The 22,451-nt window shown below is 40.7% G+C and overlaps 3 protein-coding genes across 4 annotated transcripts; 1 reads left to right on the top strand and 2 right to left on the bottom strand.

Annotated features, from left to right (window-relative positions):
• Positions 1–672: 672 nt before the first annotated feature.
• Positions 673–6,542, bottom strand: LOC131881594 (uncharacterized). Its single transcript, XM_059228502.1, has 3 exons — positions 6,268–6,542; positions 3,209–3,407; positions 673–1,308 (listed from the first exon to the last, which is right to left on the bottom strand). The coding sequence occupies exons 1-3, from the start codon at positions 6,282–6,284 to the stop codon at positions 838–840; spliced, it is 687 nt and encodes a 228-aa protein (XP_059084485.1). The 5' UTR covers positions 6,285–6,542; the 3' UTR covers positions 673–837.
• Positions 6,543–8,411: 1,869 nt separating this feature from the next.
• On the top strand, positions 8,412–17,436 carry LOC131881583 (protein O-GlcNAcase-like). Of its 2 annotated transcripts, none has more exons than XM_059228488.1 (12): positions 8,412–8,586; positions 9,201–9,291; positions 9,368–9,575; positions 12,674–13,027; positions 13,144–13,266; positions 13,403–13,715; positions 13,801–13,916; positions 13,992–14,061; positions 14,470–15,419; positions 15,889–16,273; positions 16,376–16,561; positions 16,626–17,436. In XM_059228488.1, the coding sequence occupies exons 3-12, from the start codon at positions 9,369–9,371 to the stop codon at positions 17,195–17,197; spliced, it is 3,276 nt and encodes a 1,091-aa protein (XP_059084471.1). In that variant the 5' UTR covers positions 8,412–8,586; positions 9,201–9,291; position 9,368; the 3' UTR covers positions 17,198–17,436. The 2 variants fall into 2 exon arrangements, with proteins under 2 accessions (XP_059084471.1, XP_059084470.1); XM_059228487.1 differs by having other exon boundaries at positions 8,414–8,586; positions 13,777–13,916.
• LOC131881588 (solute carrier family 40 member 1-like) lies at positions 17,329–20,972 on the bottom strand. Its single transcript, XM_059228494.1, has 8 exons — positions 19,686–20,972; positions 19,296–19,608; positions 19,073–19,221; positions 18,773–19,000; positions 18,542–18,710; positions 18,251–18,477; positions 17,872–18,174; positions 17,329–17,805 (listed from the first exon to the last, which is right to left on the bottom strand). The coding sequence occupies exons 2-8, from the start codon at positions 19,349–19,351 to the stop codon at positions 17,432–17,434; spliced, it is 1,506 nt and encodes a 501-aa protein (XP_059084477.1). The 5' UTR covers positions 19,352–19,608; positions 19,686–20,972; the 3' UTR covers positions 17,329–17,431.
• Between the last annotated feature and the right edge of the window lie 1,479 nt (positions 20,973–22,451).

Here is a 22,451-nt window from a genome sequence, read left to right as displayed (position 1 = left end):
AGTTCTGCACACCCAGCCTGTATTTCTCTCTAATTTTCTCCAAGCCTAATGAAAACCCTTCAATTTCCCCGAAAATCCTTGGTTCTAAGCTATTTTATGGTTATTATTTGTGAAAATCTTGTCTTGCCCAAAAATTACCAAAATGCTTTAAAACTCAACTCAACCTAAAAAATATCTTTCCGACCCCTACTTGTCAAATACGTTTTTGGAAATAATCATATGATAGTAAAAGCTCGGGTCTTGAAGTCAAATGAATTACTAACATAGTATAGTGCTTGATATAACACATGTTATTATGTTTGAGCCAGATCACGCCATTTCCTAGGTTGACATGCAAGGCATTTCATGAAAAGTCCAGCTTTTCCACTTCTATTACAGCAGACCTCTTGATTTCTAAAACACTTTTTTGACAAGTGAAATATGAAGGCAAAAGTGATTTTCACATTGTCCCAACTCATGACCGTAAAACTTGAGGCCCAACATCAGGTAAGAGGAGAAGAAACAACAACAATATTCGTTTCAGAGTTTTCATATTACTCCTGTTATAAAAGTAAATGGGATTAGGTCGGAAATAAACTATCTCATGCGATAACGGCAAAATTTTAGCTCTCTTATCTGGCACCTCGTCAATTGAGCTTCATACGCAGACGAATAAACTTAAAAACGCGTTCATGACGGTCAAAATTTTACACATATATTTTTTCCACCGATTAAGATGATTAAACTAGAAACATTCGAGGCGTTAGATTGTAGACGGTCCAATCAAAATGGAACAAAAGCCTTCAGAAGGTCTTTATGAAGAACGTAGGCAGATCATGCTGACAGAATCTTTCGGGTTCAGATACTGCAAGAGCCAGTCGTTTTTCCTCGGGCCGTGTCCCAACCCCAAATCAAGGTCTCGGGCGGGTATTTGGTCTTCTTGAAGGCGTCTGATTCAAACATTTTGGCCATATAGGTCTTCAGTTGTGGGAATTGATCCATTTTCTTCCTAGTATCGGGATAATAATGACTGAGTGTGACATCCAAATGGTAGAGCTTAGGAGTGAGGGAGCAATCCGCCAAGGAAATATGCTCGCCGAGGATGTAATCGCCTTTAGGTTTACCGATGAGGTACGAATTAGCCACGGAAAGTTGGCCCAAGAGCGCCTTTTCTGAATTGAAGTCCAAGCTTGGGTTCTTAATGACCTTGGCCAGGGCCGGAAAAAGTCCAGACAGAGCCTTCATGGCGGTCTCTTCTTTCCCATGGAATCGCAAGGGCGGATCCGGAAAGGTCTCATCTAGAGTGACTGCAATGGCGTTACTTTCACCCTAGAACGAAAAACCAAATCTGTAGGATAAGACCCCACACACTAGTACTTGAAACATGAACTCCGTAAACTAAGTTCTAAATTTCTATCATTTCTATTATTGTGACTCACAAGACTATTGTGACTTGCCTGGGCACTCTTCGCAAAAGTGCCGTCATTCGTCTTAATCTAATTTGGTCTGTCACATCTCACTAGGGTTGCAAACGAGACCTTAAAATGACTCGAGTCTTAAGAGACTTGATGCCAAATGCAATGTTTGTTTTAGGCCCTGAAACAGGTTTAGCATTTATAGAACTTGTAGGATTTTCAGCCATATTTTCATACACACTTTGGCTTTAGGCGGAGTCCCAAAAGATTGCCTCTGATTTTATACGAAAAAGGTACATAAAAGTCAGCAAAAGCAAGGGGATCTAACGCCACGTTAGACTACGTAATCAAACGTTAAAGCAGTGGAAATTAAATTTGCTTGAGTGATTAAAATGTGCAATTTTTCGTTTCGCTACAATTCGCTAATGATGTTGCTTTTAAATTGGTTCTTACTGCCTGCATAAATTTCGAGGATACTTGCTTCTTCTTTTCATAAATAGTTTAACTTCAAGTTTTTGGCCATTTTGCAAACATATGGAAGTGTCTGTCTTTTTCTACTCAAGATCTGCACGTGTACAAGTGTTAAGTGTTAGAATATTAAACAAAAGGCTATTTTGTTGATGGAGGATGTGGATGCAGATACATGTTAAGATTATTATATCATGTTAGATTATTATAAATAAGATCATTTCTTTGATGTCATTTAACATAAATGCTCCCAAGTCATGTGCATTGTAATCTCATGATTGAAGTCCCATGATTTTGACTCACTCGAGTCCTTAAAAAGTAGCCAAAGAACTCGAGTCTCGCGAGTCATCTCAATGACGCCTGACAGCCCTACCTCTGAATGTTCAGTACTCGCCCTTAGGAGTCTCTGTTGTTTGCCCAGTTTTAGCCCTAACCCTGTCTATTCATGCGAGTCAAAGAATGCCATGCCATGCACTTCAGATGGTCGGAGTTAGTGCACATCATGCCACATCATCACAGCCAGAAGTGAGGACCAAACCAGGAAGAAAATATGTGAGGTACTGTTGTACCATCGTCGAAACCCATCCGGAATCAGTACTGCTACAGTACGTACAAGACGGATCGGAGATGACTCTGAGAGAGACAAGCACATTCTTAAGGCACACAAGGGAAGAAGCAGATTTTCTAATTCATTGCTGAATGGGCACACCTTCACATCGCGTGTGTTTTGGACAAATTTCCAGCTAGATGATGATGACCTTGGTTCATTCCACCTAAAACCACATTCTAAGAATTTCTTGCAGAAACTGAGCTCAATTTCACAAGGCAGAAATTTCTAAATGCTTCAGTACCATTCCAAACGTCCAGACTTATTGTTTGCTTTCTTATTTTTCGAACGTGATCAAGCACGCACCATGACGCACAACGTACAAATCCAAGTAATGAGATGAGGCGTATGAACAAAAGAAATCAAAGGAAAAAGATCAAACGAATCGAAGAATAAATAATTTAGCACGACATGAAAATTTCAGGCATTGAATGTAAGCAACATTGCCAGTTTCCAAAGCACTGAAGCAGTCCAATTCATCCGTGAACGATAACTTTAACAACTCTATGCATAGAAAGCAAATAAATCAAATTAACCAAAACCCCATCTGTCCCTGATGTTAAAGATGTGAGGGCACATTTGTTCAGTCGTATCCATCATTTCAAAAACAGTGGCCCAGTAAATCCTTCAAAGCATGTGTTGGCACTAAGTGTCTGCCACGATGTCAGATAAAAGTACTACTAAATCCTGTACAATTTCAGTGCATGTTCTGAGTGTTAAGTATTAATATCGTTATTACCGTTCGCATGCCTTTGTGATCCAACACCGGCATTTTACCCTCAAAGTCCTCGATGAGCCAATCGGGCTTGTCGTCTGGAGGTAAAGGGATCACTTCGCAATCCACGCCCTTCAAAGCGATGACCATTCTCACGTAATGAGCGAACGGACAATCACCAATGGACTTCTTATCTGGACCTGCTTTGATAAACAACTCCATTCTGGAACAGACATGAACAGATAGATAACTCTTGGAGAAGTGCTTCTTTTATGGGCAGGACATTTGTCAATCTTGAGAAAATAGGGTTGATTTCCTAATGCTGTGGGGGAGATGAAAAGGCCAAATTTATGATGACGTCACGGCATTTTTGGCGGGGGTGGGGGTCTACTAGAGAAACAAAAATACAACTAATAATATTACAGAAAGCATGTTCTCCCATTTTGATTTATTGAAGGCCTTCCAGGATATTTGGCCTAGAACGGTGATTTGATCATTTGACAGATGATAATTAAACCCAAAATTACAAGCGAGCTATCGAAAGTATCAATTAGTTATTGTTTCAAGGACCAACAAAAGAGAGCTAGAAGCAAGAATGTTATGATGACGTCATCACAATTATTCGGTTAGACACTCCTTTAGAGTGAGTCGAATGTGGAAAGTAAAGATCAACATCAAAATCATTCATTTAATGCAAGCCTCTAATTGACAATGTAAAAAGTAAGTATGTTCATCCATAAATGTTGCACCTCAGAAAACAATTAGCGGGACGTACCTACGATTTCTTTCAGGCAGGAACAAAAATGAATTGTAATTTAATCCTCTAATAAGTGATGTTTCGAGCCTAGATGTACAATTGACCTCTCATACGTCATCAGGCAGCTGCTTGTTGAAGGACCATTCATAGGAATGCAGTCCATTCCTAGTGATTTGTCTTACATTTGGATATGGTTTTGTGGCGTTAATATTGCTGTTCTTGTGGAAAAAATGTCTTGATCGAGAAGCGCTTTCATCATAAGCCTACTTTAAACTAAATATAGTTTATTTCAAGCACCGATAACTGTTCAACGTTCTAATAGTAAATAAGAAGGCAGCCAATTCGACAACGTCTTACTTTTCCAAGACAGCGTGACCCCCCTAGATTTTTGGTTGCAAGCCTGCTTTAAACTACATTAGTAGACCTCTTATGGGAATGCATTCCATTCCTAGTTTTTTTTTTGCTTTACATTTGAGTGCCAATTCAAATGCCGCTTGCCCATTTCAACTTTTGATTAACGATTTTAAGGAAAACATAAATTTGTATTACATTCATGGGGAAAGTAGAAAAACTAAAGGCGCAGGCATTTTACTCAACCAAAAACACTGGTTTGGGGTGTTGGGATCGGAAGGATGAGGCTTATTTGCATAAGGGCAGAGTCATGACCGGTAACAGCTTCTCTGCTATTGGGTGTAGTTAGCAAGTGAAGGTTTCCTTGGCCGGAGGCCTCCCTCATACTAAGATATTTGCATTCCAAAAAGGAATGGGGAATGGAGGGAAATGTTCGCAATCTCCATTCTCATGTCGAATTCCCTCCTTAGTCATTTTCACTGCATGCCATACATGAATTTTCCCTACCAGATCATTCAGTAAAGATCCCCAAAAAATTTTGGTTCTAGCCCTTCAAAATCACGAAAACCAAGTAATTGGCCAAAAATGAAAAAAAAAAAAAATAGTTCTCCGAAATCAGTTCCCACTCGATTTTGGTGTCACTTTGTACTTTCACTTTTTATCCTTTGTCCGTCAAACTTTCTGTTCTGTATTGTTTCTCGTTTACAATTTTCCGAAGCTCATTGTTTTTTGCTCAAATGACGACTAAATGAGCATGAAACTAGAATCAAAGCGAGATGCGCTATATTGTCTGAGGATATTTTGACGGAACATAATCAACCTCGATGAAAGAGCTAAAAAGACCAACACTTGAATTGCGTCATTTCATGAAGGACTAGTGAAAGTCAAGGTTCGTAACTTACTTCTGATTTATACGACCCGATGATCCATTTCCTGTTTCCCAAGGTCGTTGGAACAATTTGGAACATAATTTATTTACAACCGTGAATCAATATCCAATTTTTCCTGATACTTGACGTAAATAGGGTCCCCTAAGAAAGTATTTGACTTTTTCTCTAACAATTCGATTCATTTACAACCTTAATTGGTCTCTCATTTCCTTGCCCGTAAAAATGCCATTTTTCCAAAAATCGCATTTGTAAACAAGGACTCGAAAATAGGACCCTGACTCAAGGCAACCAAGAGAATTGAGGGCACGCAAAGAACGTAACAACTAAGTTGGTTCCTGGTTCCATACATAGTGTGCACGACAAACCATACCAATCTTACATGTTTGTGGCCGAACTAACGAGAACACCTTATTGAAGGCTGGTTTGCTCTTGCCCACTAAAACCGTAGCATGTGTTTTAGTTTAAAAATCAATGTGACAGTGCTACCGGAAACCGGTTGAGGTCCTTGTAAAATATGTGTTTGTAAAAATGTTGCCTGGTTGCACACTCCGAATTGCAAGCTTTTCACTTTAATTGTAAGGCTATCATAAATACCAATCGTTTGTATTCCTTTGAAATTGGCTGTTGCAGATTACATATTCGGCTCTGACATTCTTTCAATTGAACAAGTTAGAAATAAAACGCGCTAAATGTAAGCCGTGGTAGACATCAAGAGGACACGTTTCCGACCTTCCACTTCAATATATCAAGACTATCTTGATGTGATTCCCTTGATCTGAGCAATTTTTCAAGTGAGCATATTTGCATCTGGTAGACAGAGATAAGCTCATCATGAATCAAGTTTTGGCATCCAAATTGAAGGCAAATCTGTTACGACCCAAAGCGATTTAGACGAAGATTAGTTCCATTGAATTTAGTGGCCACTTCAAGGGGGATCCTTGAGATCTTTGATTATCCTGCAAATTCTTGAAGCAAAATCACATGCTCCCTGATCAGAACTTCCAAAACCTTCCCGTCGTTCCATTAAACCCAGGACCTGGTTTCGGATTTTTGACAATGCATACAAAAAATGACTTGGCACTTACTTCTCATCGTCCTCCATGTTGTTGTCACTACAAAGGCGTGGAGTGCTTTTCAATATGTTCACAATCAACCTTGTAGTGGGAAAATAGATAGTGGTTTCTGGCAAAGAGTTGCACTTCTTTCTAAGCTTCAAGGCACGACCAGAAGCCTGACGGGATATATATGGAGTGCCACACTGTTGGTTGTCCTACTATTCAGTGGAGGCCTTAAGGGGGCTTGATGAGATCATGCATTTGTCTTTTGTCCGCACTTGAGTGGATTGGATACGGCTTAGTAACTAAAATCCCGGGCGAGCGCGTAGTTGTCCGAAAAGACTTGGGGTTGCATATTTGAGAATTTGAACTAATTTTATTCATACCCTCTACAAGACAGTTCAAATTTTGATTGCACCAAGTCTCTCATCGGTTGGAGCTGGGGGGTTGAAAGGAAATCAATCAGACTATCATAAGGGCAAAAACGTGAACAATTTTCCAAAAAAAATTGAAAGCAAAATTCAAGTTATGGGTGACTAATTCATAAAAAGCAAGGCTTGAGCCACAAACAAATTATGTAGTTTGGATTCTCCATCATAGTCATGGCCATCGGTTAAAAACTTAACTTCACTCATTTTCAAAGTTTACTCAGGGGCTAACCAGATTCGACAACTCTAATTCTTCGTGGGATGGCATATCATATGAATTCAAAGCAAGGTGATAAACTGCGGTTCTTTTTATTTTGAAGTGATGGGGATTTCATTCTCAGTAGTGGTAAGGTAGACTGAAAAAACACAAAATCTAGTGCTTTGCAGCATTCAATCTAACTTTGGACAGACTAATTTATTGTTTATTGATTTAACCACTCAAACATCAGTTAGATGATAAAAGAGTATAGGTTTGTATGGCGTTAGAGGTAGGGCCAAGGGTAAATAGAAGGAGTTCAATGATGATGACTCAAATCGCTTGTGGGGAAATCAAGGTAATCCTTGGGATTTAATTGTTAATTTTCAGGACAGAATGTGTGACTGGACAGCACTTGAATACAGTAAGGAACCAATATAAAACGCTGTTGAGTACTTTGCTAGACGGTTTTGAATAGTTTACTATTTGTGTAAGACATCCAATTCGTAATTGCCAATATTGGTTGCAACAATGAAAGTGTGTTTTATCATAGCAATAATATTAATAATAGTAATTGCACAGCTTTAACTATCATTGAGCTCAATTGCTCCCCAACTCTGGAGGGAGTGCGCGCGCAAAACATGGAAAGGGCTGGCCGGGCAATGTACCCAAGTGTTTGAGAAACAACACAAGCCATTGAGTGGGTTGGCCTGCATGAGCAAGCCCAGCCCTGGTTCTTTAGAACTTTAAAACAATGATCATTGGTCGATCTGACGCTACAAGAAAGTTTTTGGTCGCTTCCAACAGAGTTTTGACAATCTCAAACTGATACCTGGGAGCGTTTTAGCCGGCCCTTGGTAGGAGAAGGTTGAAAAGGCGGTTGTCGAGGTTCACAAAATCCCTAGACTGATTTGGTAGTCTTGGTTTAGAACAAAATGACCAACAGAAGAGTCGTCTAAAAATTATGATTCCTATCATTGTGGAGAAGAAATACTTGGTAATAAAAAATGAGGCGAGTTTATAAAATTCTGGCTCAGTCCTAAAGTGCATGCAAGTATTGAGATTATTGTCAAAAAGTGTCCAGATTTAAGGGTTATCCCTGAATCTGGTCACCCTTTGAGGATCGCCACTTGCACAAAGTACTGCCAACACTCCAGTGTAACCAATAAGAAAATAAGAATGAGATGGCTTATAAATTGTGCCCCGTGATATAAAAATTGCACATGGAATTTCGAATTTCATATTTTTCGATTTTTTTATTTTTTTTTAATAAAACTGTCTTTTCAACGACCAAATTCACCATTTGAACCCGCAGATGAACATGACAAATGGTAGCAAAAGCGATCGTTTGGCGTCACTGTCCCCGCATCTTCTAAATCATCAGCTGAACCAGGACTGCCATTCATATTTGGATCTTGACGAATTCATTAGGATTGAGTAAAACGATCACGTTTCTAGCCATGAAATGGCCAATGAAAACCATTCTTTACAACTTGATTCTGATCTGATATCTAAATAGGCGAAAAAGACAAGAGCGATATTGAAGTTCGTCAGTTTTTGGCAACCCTGGAATCTGATGTTTCCAAGCCTCTCTCTTCCAAGTTTGGCATTTTTGCATAAGATTGATCGCGATATATCTACTTTTCAACACTTGGAGACACTGAAGACTGAAGGGTCTGAAACCGGTTAATCGAGATACAATTCAAGTCAACTCTCAAAAAACAGGTTTGTGACCAAAGAAACCGTAAAAAATGCGCTAAACCTTCGAACGTTTTTTTGGGGAATACGGATCTAAACTAAACATGGATGGACGGGTGGATATGGGCGGGCATAAGAAATGTAATGAAAGTATTGGGATCGATCAGAAGTAAGCGTACCGCAAAGGCACCACAAGACGGATCTTAATCTGAAATGTATTTATTGTGAGACTGTTTGATATGCATATCGTTTACGACTGGCCCTGTTCAATTGCGAACTTAGTTTCAAACAGGTTATGTACATTTATTATTGGCTTAAGAGCACACTAGAAAGTAATCATTATGTCGAGACTACGAAAGATATCGAAAGACAAGTCGATTTGGGTTCAGGAAGTGCTATATTTGATGAAACTGAGTGAATGCTTCTTTGTTTTGACAGACAAATTAGAACCTGCAACTTTCAGGAAATGCTCCCTTACAATATGTCTGTAGCTAATTCACTTTCTTCCGTTTTTCGAAGTGATCTCATAGTGCCATAGAATTGCTCGATTTTGCTTTTTGATAAAATCATGTCACTCAACCCATCTCTTCCAAGAGAACTCGAATTTCACGAATTTCTGAACATGCATTCCTTACTTACAGATTGAGCTCGAAAATCTACTCCTGAAGACACGAGAATTAATCACTTCCTGGAGAAAGTCTGGCCACATTGGTTCTTTAGACTTTTGAAGAGGTAGTTTGTGGAGGAGATCCAATTTGTGTAAATATGCTCTCCCCCCCTGACTCTGACTCGGCTATCTTTTGAACAGGATGAAGTCTGAAGATTGCCAAGGGCCAAGCTCCACTGGATTTACGCCGGATTCCAGTGGTCTGAGTGGCTCCATGAAGAATGGCACGGCAGCCACAAACTCGGCTAGAGCGCCTAAGAAACAAAAGTTCTGCTGCGGTGTGGTCGAAGGCTTCTACGGTCGACCTTGGACCACAGAACAGCGCAAAGATCTCTTCCAGAAGATGCAGGTACGATCGGGGGTTGGCATGCGGTCAGATTAGAGCCTGGCAAGAAAGGCGATTGGTTTTTTTTCTTCATAACTTGAGGGAGATAAAGTTTGTAGGAGTTGTCGAAGTATCTGTTGTGTTTGATGGCCCAAATTCCATATTTTGTCCGATGATATGCATACTACATTTGCAGGGCTTGAACCATTACCGAAAAAAAGTAGCGCGATACCGTTTCTCGTTACTTTTGCGAAAAAAGAGGGCCTCAAACTGCTAAAATAAAATGTTCAGGCAATTTTCAGTAAAAATGACGTGAAACAAATGACTTGGATGATTATTTATTTGATCCCATCAATGGCAAGCAAGTCATTGTATTAGAGACGGAATTTAAAAAAATCGAGGAGGAAACCTTTACGAATCTATCTTTCCCTCGTTTATAAGAGAAAAAAGCAACGGGAACGGGGAGCACGGCCCCTAAAATATGCATTGGAACTTGAGGTATATTATAAGGTAGACGTTAAAGGATCCAAGAAACAAGTTCATTTTTGAGTTTAATTACTCTTTAGCCGTTTAGCATTTTTCCTAATGGCATGACTCTTTTTCCAATTACACCCTCACGCACAGAGTGTCGAAAAATACACAAACGCATGACAATTTCGTCAAAAGAGCCACATTTTCTTGCCTTACGTCTTTCCAATGTTTAGGCTAGCATTCAATTTTGTAAGTGAAGCAAAAATTGAAGATATGTGGATAGGCCAAGTAATTGGTATGTGTCTCAATTTGATCAGAACTCAACAACATGGATTGTCGACAATACATAAAAATAAGACCCTGGCTCACTTTGAAACTTGTTGACAAGAAGACCAACTAGTTATGAGGACTGACAGATTAAGTGCGACAATCTCATCTTGAAATTGAAAAAAAAGCAAAATTGAATGCTACACTGAAGCCTGAAATTTGAAAAAAAAAAAAAATTAAAGCCTAAACATTGGAAAGACGTAAGGCAAGAAAATGTGGCTCTTTTGACGAAATTGTCGCACGTTTTTTAATTTTCTACACTCTGTGCATGTATCTATTAGTATGTTATCTATGGTTAGGGTGTAGTTGGAAAAAGAGTCATGATTAGGAAAGTGCTAAATGGCCAAAGAGCAGGGCATTAGTAACGAAATTACAATAATTCGTTCCTTTTTCGAAAAAGGAACTGTGATTGCATTACATTTTAAAATTGTGTAATTGTAACGACCCAAAATCTAAAAAAAAATACCCGTTACTCGTTCCTTTTTGAGCTTCCAGAATGGTCTTTAATTTTCGTTTATCTCGTGACAGCTGCGGAACCTTCAGGCTCAACAGAAATTGCCATCTTTGGCTAATTCCCTCTAGCATATTAGCACATCAAAAATGGTTACTTTCTCAGCCGTTGCAGTTTTTTTAGAACCTTCATTAATAGATAATGACACAAAAGGGTAATTATTATTTATGAAACAATCAGGAAAAGTTTTATTCGTCTTAAAAGGCCAGAAAACTTACTTGCCTTCTGATCCTAGCCATCAGCTTTTGCATGAGAGAAGAATCGATCTTCCTGAATGCCTACTACTACTTAATGTTTCATAAGTCTTTGGTTTTGATAGTCAAGTTTGATTTTCTTCAGAACTCCTTCGAAAATGACGGATTTTCATCAATTGAACAAATTTCTTGGTTCCATTCCTTCAGTACAATCAATACTTATTTCATCTTGTTAATACCATTTCATTCTGACCTTAGCTTAGTGACACATTGCCAAGTAGAGCCAAAATAATGTCTCTACATTAAATTGTGTTGACTGTTGCAATTTAGTCCAGCCTAAGCCGTCTGGGACCTTAAATCTGACCTTTCTTTGAGCTTTTGAACATAAGGTTGATATTTTCTGACCTTCATGGCCACATCTGTGCTTCAAAATTGAAGCATTTTTTTTGAAAATATTAAATAACTTTTGCATCATATTTGGGATCTTATCAATATGCATTTTTATCACTTCCAGGCTTTCTTTGTACGCTCAGGGTTGTTATTGAAGCGTTGATGTACGTTTGATAATGTCGATTTTGTCAAATCAACTTTTTTACAAGGTTCTTACACTGGCATCCTTATTGTTAAGGAATTCGTACAGACTAAAATTCTGGCGATGTTCTTCAAAAGCCTCCAGTGTCTCAACTCCTGAAAGAATTCTTTTTTTTACAAGCTGAGACATTTTTCCCCCAATAAACATAACGATATTTTAAAAGCGCATCGAGGTATGTTTCTTGTCAATTACAAGCGATAAAGCAACTCTTTTGTGCCCGTATTTTTACGTGTTTGACCTTTATTGATAATCTAAAATTTTAGTAAAAGTAATTGTAACGAGTAACGCCATTACATTTCTTTTTCGAGTAATGGTTGTGTAACGAATTACTTTTTTTGACCACAGTAACTGTAACTGTAATTCGTTCCTTTTATTGAGGAACGACTAATGCCCTGCTAAAGAGTAATTAAACTCAAAAATGAAATTATTTCTATGTTCCTTTAACGTGTCTACCTTATACCTAAAGTTCCAATGCATGTTACATCTAATAACATTTCGCTCCTAAAATTCGTTGCTGCCTGTTTAATGATTTTAGGAGCCGTGGGGGGGCAACAAATATGTTCCGTTACCGTTACTTTTTTTGAGAAAAGTACCACGTTACCGGTAACGTTACTTTAAAAGTAAAGCCGTTACTCGTAACCAACTTAGCAAGAAACCAGTCTTTTGAACGCACGTTTCTGAAACTGAGGACGCCAAGTTGAGAATATCTATTCAGTGTCCATTGAGGAATAACCTGGACAACCTCTAGAACAATAATGGTGGTTAATCGTACTTTTCAAAATTCACCAATAGATGACGCCGCAACAGGGTCAAACGTGGAGAAAAAAATTGGATCATTTTGCTTCCACATTGCCACTTTGAGAGTAGAGAAAGGCTTGGTACCAAATCAACTGAAAAATTGGCCAGAATTCTTGAAATGGAATTGATGGTTGCTATTTTAAGATATGAATAGTATGGATGAAGTTATCAGTAGCACTTGTAATATAGTTTGAAAATTTGATCTTATGAATTCGTTCATTTGCTTTAGAAATGGGGCATGAATAGCTACATCTACGCCCCCAAAGACGATTGCAAGCACCGAGCCTATTGGCGTGAGTTGTACACCGTGGAAGAGGCGGAACACCTTCAAAGTCTGATTGAATTGGCGGCCGAGTGCAATATCGACTTCTACTACGCCATCTCTCCTGGTCTGGATGTAGTGTACTCAAGTGCGAAGGAAGTGGGAACACTGAAGCGCAAATTGGAACAAGTGTCCCAATTGGGTTGTCGCTCATTTGCCCTCCTCTTCGATGATATTGAACCCGAGATGTGCAAGCAGGACAAGGAAGTGTTCCAATCTTTTGCCCAAGCCCAAGTCACCATCACCAATGACGTGTTCGAGGTAAATTAGATGGAGGCAAACTTCAACACAATCTGTTGCTTATCATGGTTCTCTTTCAGTTAACTATACTTGCAGTTGCTCTTGCGTTAATCAATCGTTTTTTTGTTCTTCCTTAGCATTTGGGTCGTCCGAACTTCATGTTTTGTCCCACTCAGTATTGCACTGCCCGAGCGGTGCCGTCCATCAGAGCCTCCGAATATCTGACCACATTGGGTGCCAAGCTAGCACCAGAAATAAATGTGAGTAGTCAATTGCAATGACGATTAAAAAGAAGCCAGAAGGGAAATCAATCTTTGGTGCCAAAAATTGGCTGCCCTAGCGAGCAGTAATATACGACAAGTTATGATAATGAACTCTCATGCTTAATGCCTTCAGATCATGTGGACTGGAGACAAGGTGATTTCAAAAGTGATCTCCTTTAAATGCTTGGAGGACATCAATGAAGTTCTCCAGAGGGACGTCGTTATTTGGGACAACGAACACGCCAATGACTATGATCAAAAGCGGGTGTTTTTGGGCCCCTACTCTGGGCGATCCCCGGAAATCATTCAAAAGCTTAACGGCGTCATGACCAACCCGAACTGCGAGTATGGAGCCAACTTTGTGGGTATCCACACCTTGGCGCAATGGGCCAAGTGCACCATTGACGGGACCCAGCCCCATTCGTCGGCCAATGAAGCCATCTCGGGTAAGGCTAAGAATAGCGAAAGGTACGCGTTCCGGTTGGTACCATTGTTCAATAATTTTAGCTGATATTAAATTGGAAATCCAAGATGGAGAAGGCGGCGACATCGATCCCGCTCCGGTCCCAGACAATGTGTATCATCCCAGAAATGCCCTGATCAATGCCATCAAAGAATGGATGCCGGAATTTGACAAGCAAAAGACGGTAAGTTGAGAGTGAGTGAGTGTCCTATTTTCCAATCCAACTAATCGTCCTCAATATTTAACCTCTTCATTTCAGGTTTGGGCCCCTATGAGCAAACCCCAAGTGGGCCTAACCGCTCCTACTCTCATCCCCACTGTTAATACGTGTAAGTGCATATTTCCTATATGTTTTGTTCGATTCATTTCAAATGAGGGTTTTCGAGGTTGAATTTATAATCGGGTTTACGAGATTCAATGACGCACAATATTTAAAGCTGAGGCGTGCTTTTTCTGACTTCTGTGTCGAACACAATTTGTTTGTTCTGACGACTAGCCTTTAGACCTTTGCCCGAAAGTTAAATTTCAACGACCAAGTTTAATGTTGTCAATAACTAGAAAATAATGTCCTCGCAGCAATATAGATTCAAATCAATCAAAATATTTGAAACGTGCAAAAATATACGAGTGAATCATGTACGAAGTGGTCAAGAGGACGAGCATCTTTTTGGTATCTTTAGTTCGATACCTTCGAAACAATCCATTATATCCTCACCCGGTTCATTTCTCTTTATCAGGCATGTCAACAACCGGCACTACGAGTTTAGTCAATGCCCTCACTCAACCGCAAATGTCATCGGCAGAAACGGGTAACCCTGCGGAAATTAACGGGAACCCCGGCAACTCGACTCCCCAGACCTTGGATGTGTCCTCAGTCCCAGCCCCGGTTCTCGCCGCAGCTGCAGTCATGGCCGACGCCACTCCGGCCCCTTCATCCTCGAATTCATCCCTCAACTCTGGCAGCATGCTCCCACCCTCTGCCAACATTGTCTCCAGCTCCTTACAGCCCATTTCAGTTCCTGTGATGAATTCCCTGGTTTCCACCAATAAAGTTGTAGTTGATCACACCTTGTTAGGTGGAGAGAGCTTATCGGGGGCATCCACCCCGTCGTCTACCCAGATGATGGGCCCACCCATTGGGGTAGCCACCAAAGCAGACTCGAATGCAGTTGACGCAGCGGCAGCGGCTGCATCTTCCTCTGCTGAGGAGGATTCTCCTATGACTCCAACTAGCCTGCCTCCTGTCACCCCCACGGCTATTGCAGTTGCCAACACTGTTCCCGTACCTCCCAATATTATCCCTGGGCCCACTTACATGGAACCCATGGAGGAAGATGGCGGAACGGCTCAGAGTAACGCAATGGAGTGCTCCAAAGATGTCCCCATGGAGAGTGTGACCAACCCTTCCACTCCAGCCAGCTCTACCATGCATGTGGAAACGGACTCCAGTCTGCACAAAGCAGAATCCACAACAATGTTGTGCGAGGACTCTCCGCCAGGGGGTACAATGAGCGTTGGGCACCAAGTTCCTGTTTTGGAGGATAACGTCACGCACAATCCGGAAGTGACAACCATGCTTTGTGACGAAGTGTGCACCAACATCAAGGATGTGCCAAACCCCAAGCTCACTAGAAAGGACTTGCTTCTTCTGTGCCATCTCTTTTACTTGCCATGTGACCATGGAGCGGTAAGACTTCGTTTCTCATTTTGACACTATTTTTCTTCCTCCATTAACATAAAAAGCTAGAACTTCCAATCCCATTTTACCTACATGTTTGTTATGGGCACTGGTAATTAGAGGTGAAAAATCAAAAGATAAATCTTTTATCCATGATGATTGTATTGATATGTATTAATTCAGAGAGAGATATGAATGGAGAAAAGTTTGTCTACCGAATGGCTACTGCACATGAAGCAAGGCATAGATCTGGATACAAAGACATCGATTTACATCTAGTAGATATCACCACAATGATCCAGTCTTTATCCAAGAAATAGCATTGTTTGAACGTTTTTAGGGTGAGAGCTTTTACAGGCGCTGGCGAAATAGGCCAATCTCAGGAATTCATTATCGCTAGTTGTTTCAACATAAGTGTAATAGTGATAGGATAATAAGAAAATAATGACTTTACCACGTCCCAAACTTTGTCTTATAGATCGGTATTGACCTCCTGAATGACTTCTTCTGGCTCAAGCGTAATGCCAATACCATGCTGCCACCCGGAACCCTGGGGGCAGGAACCACCGAAGATCGGCAAGAGTGGGAGCAGAGAGCGAACAAGTTTAAACAGAACGTCCAAGACATTCAGACTCTGTTCGCTAAACTGTGTTCGGTCCAGAATCGAGAACTGGTCTACGACCTGTACATGTACCTGTGGGACATGTGTGGAGTGGTCCAGACCTTGGAAGGGTTCGTGCAATGGCTCTCCAAGGGGTCTTGCTCTCCCAAATCACAAAATTATGTTGTGGGCCAACAAACTTGGTTTTCTGGAATTCGAGAGGCATTTCTATCGGGCGAACATGAACCGTGGATGTTCAGAGGTAGAATTGTTTTTGTTTTTGTTTTTTTAAAGAAAAATTCCACTTCTAGGGAGTCTTTTCATCACCGAACTGATCTTTGATCATTTTCTTTTGTTTCCTAAGGCGGTCTCGTTTCGGATCTACAAAGACTCCTGCCCTTGGATTCAGGAAATGATCTCTATCTATACAAATTTCCGGATGTGCCTGCCAGCCTTTTGTACTACGTGCGACCATTCCAGCCCAAAGACGAGGAGGCCATCTATTCCCTGGCTGCAAATTGGTATGAGGAATCAATCGAGGCTCCTATGGGTAAGTGCCAATGACCATAATGCAATCGAACCGTCTGAGACTCATGCTTGAGTCTGCTCTTTAGGACTTTGTGCCGCCGATCGGGAGCTAGTGGGAGACAAGTTGGTGGGAGCTTACTTGACCCTCTGCCCTGAATATACATTCGTAGCAGAGAGCTCCTTGACCGGTCAGATCGTAGCCTATTCACTGGCGGCCCCTGACGCCAAGACCTTCTACACCCGATACTCTATGGCGTGGCTGCCAGAGATGCGGATCAAGTACCCGCTCAAGAAGACCAACTCGGATGAGGACATCCTCTCCCCCATTGAGATCATGGCCAGGTCGTTTCATGGCCCTGGCGCGGAACCGGTCTTTCCCCAATGCTTGGCCGACGCCAACCCCGACCCAGGGCAACAACCTTGGGGTGTGGCTCAAGTGCGTTTGTGCCCAAATGTGTCTGATGCATCCATGTCCAAGCGATTGACCATGCTTATGTTGGCCTGTCTCAGGGCCTCTGGAACCATTCGGATGTTCGTGGAAGTTAAGGTCGGCGATTTGAAAATGCGCGAATTTTTTTCCAATCTGGGTTACCATATGGTGAACATCCCGTCTGGAGAGAACCCCGATGAGTTGATGGTGATGAGCCGAAGTTTCTAAACGACACCCCGATTAGATCAAATCCTCAAATATCCTTGTGGATTTTTTTGTGTGGAAAAAGCCAGGATATGTCAGTTAAGTTATTTCTACAACTTTTCTTTCTGTGAAAAGCCAAGAAACGTGGGACAACAAAATTTATAAACCCTCACTGATTTTTGTATTGTACTCCTCCGGAACAAGATGAATTCATTGCTCATCGTCAATTGCAAAATAAATACAGAGGTCCATAAAACTTCAAATCATGTGTTCCAACTCTTCAATTTGTTCCAAGGATTTCAATTGGTTGGAATTAGTCGGTGGGGTGCCTTTTGGATTGGACACCTCTGGTGCCGAAAAATGGCGGACTAAGCGGCAGAAGTGAAACAAGTGTCCCCGTTGTTGTCTTGAGTAAAGAGCGTAGCTCACCCAGCCACAACATATTGCGACATAAGAGAGTAGAACGAGGATGCCAAATTGCTCAGGTTGGGGCAAAAAGATGACCAAGACGCATTTAAGCAAGTCCAGCGAGTTATTCAAAGAGTCTTGGACGCCATTGAACGTTCCACGGCTCTCCTCTTCAACGTGCTCTTGAATGATTTGGGTAATGGTTAAATCGGTAATCCACAATCCTGAAAAGTAATTCAAACAACACACAGATGGTTTGACCAATCAAGCCTTTCTTTTATCTTACTAACCAAATCTCGCAGCAATAATGCCGGTTAGTAATGTCGCCACGGATTGCCATTGAAACTCATCGGAGGAATCTTCAAGAATTGGGCGTCCAGACGCCAGGAATGGCGAACCTGGGAGAAACAGGGACGCCACTGACAATGAGCTCGTTGAGACCAAGAAAAACATTCCAAAGAGCCCGGTGCGTTCCATGCCAATTCGTTTCTTGATCTGGGGGTACGCCATGCTACCCAAGACCCCGATCAAGGCTGAGCCTCCCACCAGTATTCCTAAAACTGACTCGGGGATTCTCTGAGTCAAAATGTAGCCTGAAAAATGAATATGGAAAGATGTATGTTTTGTTTGTAATGGGCATTTTACTTCCAATACATTGCTTGGCCTTACCGTAGGTAATATTGTCAAATCCAAGAACAGTCATATATAGCAGTGCCAAACCTAGTCCAGCATTGCGAACAGGGTGTTGAAAATAAAACTTCCAAGCTTGATAGAAATTCTGGATGACATTCAACACTTGAGCGGGACGTTTAGGAGTATCCTCCGAATCCTCTTTGGATTCATTCGTTGTTTGATTGGGATTCCGAAACTCTTTGGAGGCCAATTCTGGGTGGGTCCTAAATTCAAACATCGATCGTTCCGTTAGAAAAACAGAAACCATGAGTGCAATGCATAATTTACCGATAAATGAGTTCCAGCAACAAGTACTCAATGCAAACTGAGACAAGGTTCCAGCAAGCAATGATGACCCCGGTCCACACATATCCCACAAATGTGAACAATTGACCAACTAAGGCAGGCGCCAACATGTAGGTAGTGAGCTCGATTGTCCTTAGAATCGAATTCATATCTAGTGAAGAAAAGGATTCCAGTAATGTGTTCACACATCGGGTTTGCCCAACATCAGCCTACTTGCAAGCATGTGAGTGTCATTTCCCGTGATGACCACAATCCAATCCTTCTGGAGGATGATCACATTTCCGGTAGAAGCTAGTTTGGCAACAGCAGAGAAGCCAATAACGAGACAAATTGTGGCCAATCGCATCCATTCTTCAGGATTCTCGCGGTGAAGGTACAAACTGAGAATGACTGCACAAATGGCGACACTGACGTTTTGAACCATCAAACAGGTTCGCGCAGCTGAAGGCAACAAATATGATTGTGAGAGCTTTTACAATTCCCGAATGGCCGTTAATTATTGTTTTAATTTACCTGTGAGACGCTTGGAGTCATCAATCCAGCGCCCCAGAGTGGCTCCCAATAAGATAACGGTGGCAGATAATATCAATCCATAAGTAGCAGTTAATCGGAGGTTCTCTGGAGCCAATTCCATCATATATAGTCCTCCGGCAAACCACCACCTGTACAACCACATTGATTAAAAAAACTTCTTTTTGTCAAATGAATTGTTTTTGCAGGACTTTAGAATACTCACATGTTATCTCCCCAAGTAGAGAGAGTGTGAGCCGAATACACTTTCCAAGGTAACATTTTGAAATTATTATTGTTGAATCTTGAGTTCTTTCTTCTTTTTCTTCTTCTGACAAATGTGTTGCAGTATTCTCACTCTTTTGGCAGAGCGACGGAATTTCTGATCGATTTATATGTTTTTTGGGGTGATTACTTTGATTTGTTCAGGAACCAGGAGCGACACTATTCGGGTTTCTCAGGGATTAATCCACATTGGGAATTGAATCCTTGATCCACTCGAAGTTGAGGTCACTCCAGTTACAATAACTTAATGACTCCTGGAAAACACGACGGGAAATATTTCGTTTAAAATCAGAAAATGCCCAATTGCAAGCAATGATAGGTATATTCTCACCTAAAGTTGGAGAGTAACTTGTTAGCGTCAATCAAGTCAAGTCATTTTGACGTTGTTTTGCAATCAGGATTGTTCCAGACCGATCTTTGTCCTCTTTGACAGGACAGCTTTTACTGCTTGGCCTTCTTGTTTGAACCCAGAAAGGCAGTTCCATTGGCCTTCTTTTGTACTCGGACAGGGATACCGGATCAGGAAAAATAATTTAAGACCAGATTATAGACCGAATCTCAACACTCATTTGGTTTCATTTGGTAACGAATATGCAAACAATTGATTGTCACAGATGAAGAGGTCAAGTCTCAAATCAACTTAGGTTTCGCAATATTTACTTTGAGCATTTATTTTGCCCCAAAACAAGAATGTCTGTTACGAAATGAGATATTACTACATCCTAGAGACCCTAGCATCCAGGGTCCCTACTACATCCTAGCTTATACGAGATTGCTTAGAGATAGATACAAACATACTTCCGACCAATACTCAAAAAAAGTTGACATATTCTGAAAATCTAATCTATTTTGTCATCACTGAATGTCTCAAGGCCACAAGGGAACAAGAAAAAAAAGAAAGCTTGGCCTTACACCGCAATAAGGCTACTACGAAATTCCATCGTTGATGTGAAAAAGACCTTAGATTATAAAATATGCAAATTCACACGCGAAATTTGTTGCCGTGTAAGGAATGTGTTATAAATGCTTTCAGAAAAGGACGCTTATGTGGGCGTTGTTTTGGGGTCGAATATCGAATGTTTCAAGGGCTAGTTTGATCAATAATCGGATACGCAATAACACGACAGCAGAGGAGGCGTTTATACCCTATGCGACATTTTGTGACTGTTTTATTTTGGCTTGTTTTCTGTGTCTTGGCGGTCTTGGCCTAAAAAAGGTGCATTTCACCTCTTGCCTCAATTGGCCATTCTCCTGTACATTTTTGGTCGGCAATGAGTGGAATTGATTCAATTGTAACTCCGAAGTCTTTGCCACATTGAAGGAGCATTTTGTTAGACGAGACAGAGGGCCCTTCCTCCGCCCAATGAAAAAAATCTTTTGCCGCCCCCTGATTTGGGGCATTTTGTAGACGGAGAATTTAGTAAAACACTATGACCTATTTACACGGTAATGCAATTAGGAATGATGTTCAAGGTTTAGCTGATTCCATCACCTTCTTGCCGCCTTCACCAAAAAATGGCCACCCAACGGCCTTTTGAGCAGTCTTAAGCGACTGAGACTAGCTTAGGCCATCACTTACTTTACCTTTATTTAGATCTACCAAGGCTTGAATTATGAAGGTTATAGTTTTGAATCAAAACATAGAGACCTAGACACATATTTCATTCAAAACATATGAATTACTTGCCCGCCAAATAAATGTCATTATTTCAAGTTTAAAGTTTACAGCGTCTCTAGCTCCTACTATCTTGAGCGGAAAAACTCAGCCCAATTCGACAACCACTTCCGTCGATTTAACAAGGGTAATAAAGTACTAGAAGCACATAAATTATAAGCGAAGTGATTGATATTTTTCTTGACTGAAATGCGTACCTAGGCGCCCGTTTTGAATCAAAACTATAACATTCATGATTCAGGTCGTGGTAGTGGTGAAAAACATCGGTCCAAACTAGACCCCGACGGCTAGAACTGCCGGAAAAGCCCTAGACACGCTTTTTGCCGTTGGCGAAAAGAAGAACTTGGAAACGCCTAAACTTTCAAAATCATCTCTGACTGAATTTTCAATCTTCGAGTGAGTTGTGTTACAAATCTAGAAAAAAAACAACATTTTTGGTGAAGTCATATATCTCTGTTTGCGTAAACAAGCTAGGAAATTGATATAAATGACTAATACAGCCTTTACCTGGTGCAGGCTGATTGTGATGATTGTCTAAATTCTCCCTCCGTAAAATACCGCACAATCAGGGTACAACACTACATTTTTTCACAAACATCCTTCACTTTACATAGCTAATCCTCACCAAAAACTTTCAGTTTAATATTGTAATAGTAAAACCAATCAAAACCTCTCAGCTATTGATTTTTTTAAAGAACATCAGATCCATGGCAAGTTCAATGGTGTTTTTTGCACGTACCGAAGTTTCACCTCACAATTTTGAACAAAACTAGTTAAGATATCTTTCAATTCAAAATGGCCCTGTTGCAGCCGCCCTAAATGTTTTTTTTTTTAGCCTTTTGACTCAAATTTTCCACTCGTTTGGAGCTAACTGAATCTCCAAAACTCCATAAGATCATAAGAGGAACTTCAGTGGACTCGAACTAAAACGATAAAAAATAGAATGCCAATGTGGAAGCAAAATTACGTTTCCTATATTTTTTTTTGCGTTTGTCTACCCTTGTTAGAGCGATATCAATAGTAAACTCTTAGGAACATCATTTTTCCTTGAAATCTAAAAACTCAATTTCTACCTTAAAAAGGAAAAAGGCATGAAAATGGATATTAGGTAGAGGGTTCAATGTTCTCCCTATTTTTGGCTCAATTCAGAGAAACAAGGATCTCCTCCGCCTTCTTCTCAATCATTGTTTCATATATCAGGATTCATCATTGCAACATGTAACAAAGGGTTACTTAGCATGGTTTGAGAGAGCATAACTTTTGATCCAATCGTTCCATTGAGCTAAAAATAGAGAACCATAATGCAATGACCCGGGAGATCTGGGGACAGTGTCATTTGAAGAAGACGGCCTTATGGTTACTCTTGTCTGAAATGTTAATTCTCGATCGATCCTCGATCCGGTCCATATTGCAGTGTTTCAT

Source organism: Tigriopus californicus, chromosome 6, assembly GCF_007210705.1.
Source record: "Tigriopus californicus strain San Diego chromosome 6, Tcal_SD_v2.1, whole genome shotgun sequence".
NCBI classification, from domain to species: domain Eukaryota; kingdom Metazoa; phylum Arthropoda; class Copepoda; order Harpacticoida; family Harpacticidae; genus Tigriopus; species Tigriopus californicus.
The sequence above is the reverse complement of the archived record's forward strand: the minus strand, read 5'-3'. Positions and strand labels throughout refer to the sequence as shown.

What these genes read in the sequence shown, in the direction of transcription:
- LOC131881594 (XM_059228502.1), bottom strand. An exon ending in ATCACAAAGGCATGCGAACG is followed by an intron (nt 1,309 to 3,208) that starts GTAATAACGATA and finishes TTTTCGTTCTAG; the next exon opens with GGTGAAAGTAACGCCATTGC.
- LOC131881583 (XM_059228487.1), top strand. Translation starts at nt 9,369, where the DNA reads ATGAAGTCTGAAGATTGCCAAGGGCCAAGCTCCACTGGATTTACGCCG. An exon ending in CATCCCCACTGTTAATACGT is followed by an intron (nt 14,062 to 14,469) that starts GTAAGTGCATAT and finishes TCTCTTTATCAG; the next exon opens with GCATGTCAACAACCGGCACT. An exon ending in TGCCATGTGACCATGGAGCG is followed by an intron (nt 15,420 to 15,888) that starts GTAAGACTTCGT and finishes TTTGTCTTATAG; the next exon opens with ATCGGTATTGACCTCCTGAA.
- LOC131881588 (XM_059228494.1), bottom strand. Translation starts at nt 19,351, where the DNA reads ATGTTACCTTGGAAAGTGTATTCGGCTCACACTCTCTCTACTTGGGGA. An exon ending in TCTACTTGGGGAGATAACAT is followed by an intron (nt 19,222 to 19,295) that starts GTGAGTATTCTA and finishes GTGGTTGTACAG; the next exon opens with GTGGTGGTTTGCCGGAGGAC. An exon ending in TTGCTGGAACTCATTTATCG is followed by an intron (nt 18,478 to 18,541) that starts GTAAATTATGCA and finishes GTTTGAATTTAG; the next exon opens with GACCCACCCAGAATTGGCCT.